The following is a 10,247-nucleotide window of genomic DNA, read 5'->3' on the forward strand; positions in this document are numbered from 1 at the left end:
CCAATATTGTATCCGAAAGTTCTTTTGATTCATTTCAGAAATGCATTTATTTATTCCATCAAAATTGCTTCACCTAAGGAACACAAACAGTTACTCAAAGTATCTCAATTCTACTTTTTCATCTTGATAAAGCTCGACTCAAATTCGTACACTCCAATTGAATTGTTGTTCTTCTGGTCATACTCAACCCAATCATCGTCGGAAAGATCGACATCCTCGAAGGTGGGTCCGTTCTCGCTGGCCTTGGCAATCCATCCGGCACGTGGACTAAAATCCGTCGGTTCCACCCCGCGGCAGTCGAACGCCACAATCGTTTTCAGCTTGCCCGAATCGTCCGCCGTGTAGGTTGCTGCAATAGAAATTAATTAACTAAATTAACTAACTCAAAGCAAGGTCACCCTACCGTTGCTTCCCTCCACGACGTCGATGCTGTTCTCGCGCGAGCACATCCGGCACTTCATGTAAAAGTTAAACCCCTTCGGATTGCGCGAATCTTCGTTGACGTGGTCGCCCTCCGTGATGTCGTGCCACTTGTCCGACTCTTCGCCGCAGTTGGTGCACTTGATTTTCACAAAGAACGCATAGTTCGGGTGGCACGTCTTGAGCGCCTCGATGTTCTCGAGGGTGGCCTTGATTTGGAGACCGATTTTTACCATGATGTCGAGGCGAATCTGGTTCCGATAACAAGCCGGTCGATGTGGATGTTTACGTTTTTGATTTCACCTTCTCTCGATGGGTGGTTAGGTGGGAGTGGGGTGGCAATGTTGTGACGTTTGAGCAGTGTAAACGGCACTCTCGTGGGTAGTCCCTCGGCGCTACCAAAGAGATTGACAGTTTGCGGCTTGTGCCGAGGAGAAAAACAACAAGAGGTTTGCGTCGCGGCATTCAACAAACAAAAGTGGGTGGATTTGCTATCTAAATTTCAGTATGAAAATGTTGTTAAATCTGGTGATTCTTGGTGTGATATTCATCAGGGTGTGTTCCAGCATCAGCGTCGATGAAAATGGGTACATATTGTACTGTCCGTGCATGGGTAAGTGAAGATGTAAAAACTGACCATTCCAGAGTGATGAAATTTGTTTATTTGGGTTGCTAATGATACCGCACAGTGGGATTGATTTGATCAAATTTGGATATATTTAGATAAGGCCGTTGCAAATATTTTTCAAAGATTTTTTTAAAACTGATTATAACTCCCCCCCCCCCGCCCCACCCTTCAAAATTGATCCGAAAATCGAGGGGCAAATTTTTTTTTCAAAAACCTTCAAAATTTTCATGTAAATTGAATGTGCTGAAAACTATTTAAAATTCATTTTTCTGCATTGATAATCAATGCAGAAAAAAAATGATTAAAGTTTTTCTAAAATTCCGTTGTATATAAAGCAAAAAGATTTTTTTCGACAAAAAAAATCGCCAGTACTTTGATATTTTTAAAACTAAAAATTGCAAAACATCTTAGCAGGTGTAAAATGCATTTTAAAACACTTTCGTAATTTCGATTTTCATACATTTTTTATTTTATTGCCCCCCATTTTTTCGTTTTTTATTTATTGAGCAATTCCAGCTCAAATCAGGAATTTTTCTGGTACTTTTGTACCCGACCCTCTCCGATTTCAATGAAACTTTTTAGACATGTTATCCTAGGCCTATATAAGCCATTTTTGTGTATATAGAGCCAATAGTACTCGAAAATGACATTTGAGAAGGGCGTAAGTAATTTAAATATTTTTGTATTTTGTAATTTAAATAATTCTGTAACTCAAAGCCGTAACATCGTATCAAAAAGTGGTCAAAGACAAACTTGTAGGAAATTGGACGAGCTTTCTGAAAAAATACACTGAAACAAAAATACACGCCACTTCTATGAGATTTTAAAATTTTTAAGTTTAAAAGTAAAATTTTTGATGATGTCACGATTTTTTCTCGTTCAAAATTTTTGTGAAAATAGCCTAAAATGTGTCCAAAAGACTAATGAAAAATGCAGGATGGTATGTCTCTCCTAAAAAAATACAAAAATCATTTTCTTAAACTGTTTTTTTGAAAAGTGGTCTAAACGTCAAAATTTTCAAAAACCGATAGTGGGAATCGGTTCTCCAGACAATTTTGAACAAAAAAAATCGTGACATCACCTTTAAATTTGACTTTTAAACTTAAAAATTGAAAAATCTCATGGAAGTGGCGTGTATTTGTCTTTCAGTGTATTATTTTCAGAAAGCTCGTTTAATTTCCTACAAGTTTGTATTAGACCACTTTTTGATACGATGCAACGGCTTTGAGTTACAGTAATTTTTAAATTACAAAATACAAAAATATTTAAATTACTTACGCCCTTCTCAAATGTCATTTTCGAGTTCAATTGGCTCCATATACATAAAAATGGCTTATACAGGCCTAGGATAACATGTCTAAAAAGTTTCATTGAAATCGGAGAGGGTCGGGTACAAAAGTAACAGAAAAATTCCTGATTTGAGCTGGAATTGCTCTATTTCATTATTTTTAACATTAACTTACAGTTCTGCGACCTAATTTTGGTAAAATTTGAGTTGTCAATCTAAAACAAAACAACAACACATTTTTTCTCTTGATTCGATAATCTGAATTGAATTTTTTCCCGAGGCCTTCGGATAATCGAGCCTGAACTGTGAATATTTAATTTTTTTAAAGTTAATTCATGAAGTAATCGCATTTTTTTTTCTAAATTTTTGATTGCTGCAATTTTTTTATGAGTATGAGTAAATTATTCAAGATCGAGCTTGTTTTCATTTATATGAAAAATTTAAATATAAAAAAATATAATCCAAAAAATTGTTTTTCTAATTACAAAATTGGATTTTTTTTAACGTTTTGAATTTATTAAAAAATATATTGAAGCTGAACAATTACCAAAAAAAATGTTTAAGCTATAACAAATAAGTTTAAAGAATTTATCCCTCAAACAGTACGCGTACACTGAGTGGCAAAGCATTGAAGGAGCTACACTCAACCCCCGGTGGTTGGTCACTTTTTCGTTTGACACTTTTTTAGTTTGTACCCCGTTGGTTGGTCAAAGTCAAACTAAAAAGTGACGAACGGTCACTTTTTACACGGCGCTCACGCACACTATCAAAACAAACATTTGGTAGTGTGTGTGAACTCCGTGTAAAAGGGGTGTCAAATTAAAAAGTGACCCCGTTCGTTTGACAACAGTTGGTGTCAAACCATCGGGGTTTGAGTGTATTACACTACGGCAAGGGACCATCCATAAACCACGTGGACACTTTTTGGGGAATCTCGTACCCCCCCCCCCCCCCTTCGTGGACAATTTTCCATACAAAAAAAACTTTTTTGTATGGAGCGTGGACAATCGCCATACCCCCCCCCCCCCTCCCCCCTAAAGTGTCGACGTGGTTTATGGATGGTCCCCAAACAAACTCGCACTTTTTCACAGTTTGCCAGTTTGCTTGCTTTGTTTGTTTGCCTGGATTTGTTTGTACAAACGTCAGCCTGTAAATATTTAACCTTGTTTGCGGGTTTGGCAAACTGTCAAACACAAAAAAGTGCGAGTTTGTTTGCGATAGTGTAGTGGCTCCGTTAGTCTGATTAAAATTGATATTTTATTAAAAAAAAAAACAAAAACATAAATATTTGATGTAATCTAGAAATATAGTTATTTTTTTCAAATTTAATTAAAATTTTGTTCGGTGATATACAATGGCAATGGTAAGAAATGCCTGTTGTTAAAAGTTTTGGAAAAGCAAAGAACTATAAACAACAACAAAGCTGTTGAAAGACCAATTAGAGAACAGATCTTAATTTTAACGATTGTGAAGAGCACTAATTTGGCTATTTTTTTTTTAAATAGTTGGAATCGTCCAATTTGAGTTTTCATAATAAAAATGTGTAGTATTGTTTTATGTTATTATAAATTCATTAAGCCATGACATAAGGTTTTCTTGGCCCAGTGAAAAATATGAGAATATGTAAAATAAATTGTTATAATGCCAAGCAGATTCAGATCAAATTATTCAGATTAAATAGCTATTTTTTTTAATTTATTTAGTAAACTTGTTCGATGGTTGATGTTATTGAAATAATTATAAACAGTATCTAGGATGGAATTATCGCAAACAAATCTTTTTTGCTTGCGAATTTCTTTACCCGCCAAAGAGAAACGAGGCAAAGAACGCAAAAGAAAATCGAACTTCTCGAAGAAAATCAATCAGTCGAAGATTTTTGGGCAATTTCCTTGGAAGCATCTCTTAAAATGATTTATTTCATTTTGTTTAAACACATTGCCCAAAAAGTGACATGTGTAGTAGTGAAATAGATGTTCCACCGAATAACCAAGATGATGATTTTTTTAGATTGCTTTTAACGATCTTTCGTGTGCGAGATAGAAGAGCTATGTTCCCTTTTGATTTTTTCTCTTGATTACCTTCAAAAGATTTTCTTCTGATGATGATATTTCCATCGCTGAACAGTTTTTAATTTGCATTATTTTTTCCAGGTCGTTTCGGCAACCAGGCGGACCACTTCCTTGGCGCGCTCGGATTTGCCCACGCCCTCAACCGAACGCTGGTGCTTCCGCCGTGGGTCGAGTACCGCAAGGGGGAGGCCCGTTCGATCCAGGTCCCGTTCGACGCGTACTTCCAGGTGGCTCCCCTGGGCGAGTTTACCAAGGTGATCACGATGGAGAACTTTATGACGGCGTTGGCGCCGTCGCTGTGGCCACCGGAGAATCGCACCTCGTTCTGCTACACGGAACGTATGGATCTGGACGGGAAGATGAGTGGGGGTTGTAACGCTAAGAGTGGTAATCCGTTTGGACCGTTTTGGGACAATTTTGGGGTTGATTTTGTCAAGTCGGAGTTTTTTGGACCGAAGCTGAACTACGACGTTTATCACCACGATATGGCGAGCAAGTGGAACGAGCGGTATCCGGCGGAGAGGTGGCCGGTCATTGCTTTCACCGGGGCTCCGGCAAGCTTCCCGATTCAAATTGAGAATCGAGAGCTACACCAGTATTTGCGGTGGTCGGTGAGCATCGAGAATGAAGCGCGAGACTTTATTCGGTACAAGCTGCCGAAAGGGGCCTTTATCGGGATTCATCTGAGGAACGGAATCGACTGGGTGCGTGCCTGTGACCACGTTAAGGATAGCTCCAACCTGTTCTCGTCGCCGCAATGTCTCGGATATCGGAACGAGAAGGGATCGCTCACGCTGGACATGTGTCTACCGCCAAAGGACGTCATAATTCGGCAGCTTAAACGACTCATCAAGAATCACAAAGAAACCCACAGGAATAACCCGATCAAGTCGGTGTTTGTCGCGTCGGACAACAATCACATGATTAACGAGCTCAACGAAGCGCTCAAGCGGATGGACGTGGTGGCGGTGAAGGCGGCCGGAAGCAACCCCCATCTGGATCTGGCCATTCTGGGGATGTCCAACCACTTTGTCGGCAACTGTGTCTCGTCGTACTCGGCGTTTGTGAAGCGCGAACGCGACGCGAAGGGATTCCCGTCAAGCTTTTGGGCCTTCCCCGCGGAGAAGCCCAAGTCGTCCAAATCCAACGCCTCGGGAGGAGGATCGCTGACGCATGAAGAGCTGTGAAGAGTGTGGTGAGTGAGATCATTGAATTAAGGCAAAAAAAAAACGAGTAGAATCGCGGGCTGTCCCCCAAGGTTTTCCTCTCTATCGCGTGCGCGCTCTCTGTCTCGTCTGGCAGTCAGTCTCAGTGTTGTGTATTTGTGTTTTCGTTCATGGTTGTTGACGACGACGTGCGCTGCGACCTTCGTAACCGCGGTTTGTTTTTGTTGTCCGATGCAAAAGTGCAGTACGATTTTGGGGTAGAACGCAGTTCCTAGCGATCGGGTCCTATTTTTAAACTTTATTTATAAATTCAGCGTAATTCATGCATTTCTTCGATTTCATTCAATCAAAATCAATCAAACAGCTCTAAAATGAGTGTCACACACTGACTGATGGCGTGACCTTTTTGGACAATTCTAGAAAAGCACACGCAAACTCACAAACACAAACACTCATTTATTGTGAGATCATTAAAATTAGCAGCTAAAGCCGCCCGAAGGGGACCTTCGCGTGGAGTCATTAAATTTGTGAACGAGTGAGCACCGCACCGAAATTGCGTTGTTTTGGCACCCCCCACCCCACGACACGACCGCCCCTCGGTTTTGTGGGAAACCAATACTTATTTGTTTGCCAAGACGTAGTAAATAGTAGCACGGCGGTCAGATAAGTGGATGCTTAGTGGATGTCTACTGTTTAATTTGAGTTAAGATTTTGCCTTACCGATATCTTTTGAAAAGATGAGTTGAATTTGACTGATTCTGAGCTAAGCGATGGTAGGATTTAAGGCTATGTGACTATGGAAAATTTAAGAAACTTGTAATGATACTTGAATACTTGGTATTATTTTATCCGAAATCCCTGGTTCTTGATTACCACTTACCTAAAGAAAAACATATTTAAATAAACAAATATTAATCTTTCTTGAATAAAATGGTAAGTTAACACGACTAAAACTAAAATGGCTAGCTTTTAATTTTCTCCATGGCACATTTACGTATTAGTTTCACCATAAAAAAATATTTCGTTTGTGATGCATTTTTTCAACACAGCTAGCTTTTTATCCAAATTAATATATTTCTCAAAAAAAAAAAAAAAAAACAATTCGTGTGTGTTACCACGTCTTTAAAGTTGGGTTTCAAATTCTTTTTCAACAATGTTATTGTAAAATAAATCAGGCAACAACAAAAAATATAAGCCGCATAAGCAAAAAAATATTTTTTTAATAAACTTGTTCATTTGAATAAAAAAAAAATTAAACTGGCGGAAAATGTAAGATCTGTTTCGACTGTCAAAATCTGGCACAGATAATGATAAATCTTTGTTCTGGCTGACAATTGCAAAATCTGGCATTGCCTGATTTATCTGGCAACCCTATACGTGTCCCTACTCCCAACAAATTTAAAAAAATGTGTCTCCCTTTCTTCAAAAATAGATACCGTAAACCGGGGTGACTTTGATAGGATTTCAATTTGTTTTTGGAATTATTTCCAACAGGTAAGGTTTTTCTCAAGATTATTATTTTTAAAACATGTACTGGGGTAAGCCTCACAAAGTCCATGCACTGTTTTGGAAAAAAAGTATTTTCAATAGTGTTTAGAAAAATAGTTACTTTAAAAATTATTAGTTTAAATTCCGGGGTGACTATGATAGTCATAGTTTTTCTTGTTAAAATCATATTTATGGAGTTCAAACTTTATTTGTAAGTTGAATGTATATATACCATCACTAAAGTAGCTGATATAGTTTTTAAGAAAAAAAAAAAATCATTGTTTGTATTTAGTTCAATAACTTTATAAGCTACAAGCTCTTCCCGGCAAACTTCGTGCTGCCCTTTTTGTTTCCTGACGTTTCTTGCATGTTTGCTTATTCAGCCTTCTGTGATCAAAATGTGAGTTTACGTAAATTATCCCATACAATCTGCAGATGCTCCAGAATCGGTCCCAGAGTGGCCAAAGTGGCATTTTTTCAGCATATAAACCTTCCTTGGGCTTACACGAACCCAACGCAACAAAAAGCACCTCGATCCGACGTTCCGTGTTCAACTGATTCGCGTTCGAACAAAACCGTCGAAATTTTTTATATATATAGATTTAGGAGATTACATATAAATTTTAGGTAAAATTGTTAAAAAGTCGGAATTTCGACTGAAATTTGTTAAAACTAGTTTTGTTTATAAAATTAGTTAGAGTTTTTTAAATTGTGTTTCAAAAACACATACTATTTATTATTTACAAACTTATTTAACCTTCTCCTAGTGGAAAATTGTCAAAAGAATCCGAAAATGCATTCCGTTTTCCGATTCAAAATTTGTATTTGTATTTGTATCTTTATTTCAAAAATATACATAAGGGCAAGCCTTTTATCGTATACAGAGACATCATTTAGTTCGAATATGATAAAACTACAAACAAAAAAAAAACTTAAAACTAACTAAAAATTAGGTTAGAGTACATGAAATGATCATTGTATAAACAAAGAGAAATAACTTAACCTAAAAACAAACGAAAATGACTTCAACAAGAAGAATTTAGGTGAGAAAATAAACAGGTCAAGAAACTGTTTCTATCAAGTGTTCCTTAAATATTCCCTACACTGTTGCTTGAAATCACTAATAGAAGTAAGATTTTTCAGACGATGAGGCAAAGCGTTCCACAGGCGTGCGCCACGGACTACGAATGAATTCCCCAGATAATTAGTATGATGAGTTGGAATTAGAATGTTATGTGTACGTTGTGATCTACTAAAGGAAAGTTCTTCATATAGATAAGTTGGCTCTTTGAATTTAATAAGTTTAAACAAAAAAACAAGGATCTGCAAATGAAAATATTTTTGTAAAGGTATGCCAAGAATTGACGACTGATATTGAGAAACATGGTCATATCTGCGTAAATTGTAAATGAATCTAATACAACTATTGAAACAAACTTTTAAATGACGTTCAGTTTCAGCTGACAAATGAGAGAAAATTACATTACCGTAAATAAAGTGAGGTAAAAGAAGAGTTTTTACTAGTTTTGTTTTAGTATCAATTGATAAAGTGTTTCTATGTTGGTTTAAAATTCGTAAAGTTGTATAAACCTTCCTAATAATAAAAGATACATGATCGTTCCAGGTTAGGTGTTTGTTCATAACTATTCCAAGATTGTTTACTTTATCAACTATTTCAATTATATCGTTGTCTATTGTAATGGGCGGTAATACAGGTAGATCCGAATTAGGACGAGTAAAAATTATGGCTTTTGTTTTAGATGTTCATTGAGAAAATCATGACACTTTGAGATGTTTAAAATAATGACTTTCATCACCATTTTCTTAACTATAATTATCTAACTTTTTAAAATTTTCAATTTTTTTTGAAAAGTTCTTTTTGAGGTACTTTGAACACTTCTCTACCACGGTCAGTATGATTCTAAACAATTCCGTACGTATTTTAATTGTCTTCATTTTGCGGAAAAATCGCAAGCCTATCAAAGTCACCCCGGTTATCAAAGTCACCCCGTTTTACGGTACTTATCTAGGCCTAGCAATTTTCACGGCATGAAATTCGAAATTTCCTATATAGTCCTCCGCGGTCCTCACATTCATGAACACAATTCACGATTTCGGGAATGAACTTTTTCCCGTGTATTTAGAAAAACAACCTAAATAATTTCAACCTACTTTGATTAAAGATTCATTTAATAAAACCCCATTTTGCGTCGAAGATTTTTTCTATGTTTGCTCTCGTTACATATTTTTTTAAATGTTTATTCAAATTTTATTTATGTTTGTGTTTAAAATGAAATATTCAGTTTTTTTAAAGGTCCAATAATTTTTTTCAACTTTTACTTTTTGGGTGTTTTTGAATATTACTGACTCAAGGCGGTTTCAAAAACACCCAAAAAGCAAAATTGTTTATTGGACCTCTATTGAAACTCTAGAAATGTAATGAATGAATTTTTATTTGGACAACTGCTACTAAAAAAGTGGAATTTTGACATTTCGTTAGCGAAATGTACGTCGTAAATTACGATTTTTTTGTTCAAAAAAAGTATAGGTCTTCGCTTAAACTTTAAAGTTATCGCAGTTTTATTTAAAAAAATAGTTTTTTTTCCCGTTTTCGCCATGTTCTCGTTTCTGCTCTCGGTGCGTCGAAAAACTCATTTTTTATTTTCAAAAATTCATAGCTCGGAATCCCTTTAATGAACTCCTCCCATTTTTGAATATGTTACGTAAAATCTCCCGAGGAACCCGATAAAAATATTTTCAGATATAGGCTTTTTGGTTCAGACACCGTCAAAATGACATTTTACAGTTTCATACGACCTTTTCCAAAGATATGCTAGATTTTTTGGTCCTCAAACTAATTTTCCTAAAAAGATAAACTAATTACCTTCCATTTGCGTATAATACAGCTTTTTTTTTAATTTTAAATTTGGTTTTTCGAAAATGGCCAGTTTTCGGATTTTCGTGGAAGGAACCCCCACTCCAATTTTGGGATCGACCCGAGCACTTCTGTTTTTTTCCTGCGGTCAATAAAAATACTTATTTGATTTTTTTTATATTTTTTTATTTTGATAAACTTGCATACAAGTTTGGGATGCTTAAAAAAGTCTTTTTTATTTTTCACTCTAATTGTATAGATTTGGAAATTTTCGGACATTTCCAGAGTTTTTTTTTAAGTCCAATAAACTATT

General features: G+C 36.3%; 2 protein-coding genes across 2 annotated transcripts; one reads left to right on the plus strand and one right to left on the minus strand.

Annotated features, from left to right (window-relative positions):
- Positions 1 to 28: 28 nt before the first annotated feature.
- On the minus strand, positions 29 to 780 carry LOC120421877 (UPF0587 protein GA18326). The gene is made up of 2 exons (XM_039585174.2): positions 404 to 780; positions 29 to 349 (listed from the first exon to the last, which is right to left on the minus strand). The coding sequence occupies exons 1-2, from the start codon at positions 654 to 656 to the stop codon at positions 111 to 113; spliced, it is 492 nt and encodes a 163-aa protein (XP_039441108.1). The 5' UTR covers positions 657 to 780; the 3' UTR covers positions 29 to 110.
- LOC120421876 (GDP-fucose protein O-fucosyltransferase 1) lies at positions 770 to 6,402 on the plus strand. The gene is made up of 2 exons (XM_039585173.2): positions 770 to 1,033; positions 4,487 to 6,402. Exons 1-2 carry the CDS (start codon positions 928 to 930, stop codon positions 5,590 to 5,592), a joined length of 1,212 nt encoding a protein of 403 aa, XP_039441107.1. The 5' UTR covers positions 770 to 927; the 3' UTR covers positions 5,593 to 6,402.
- Positions 6,403 to 10,247: the final 3,845 nt, after the last annotated feature.

This window comes from Culex pipiens, chromosome 2, assembly GCF_016801865.2.
Source record: "Culex pipiens pallens isolate TS chromosome 2, TS_CPP_V2, whole genome shotgun sequence".
In the NCBI taxonomy this organism is placed as follows: Eukaryota; Metazoa; Arthropoda; class Insecta; order Diptera; family Culicidae; genus Culex; species Culex pipiens.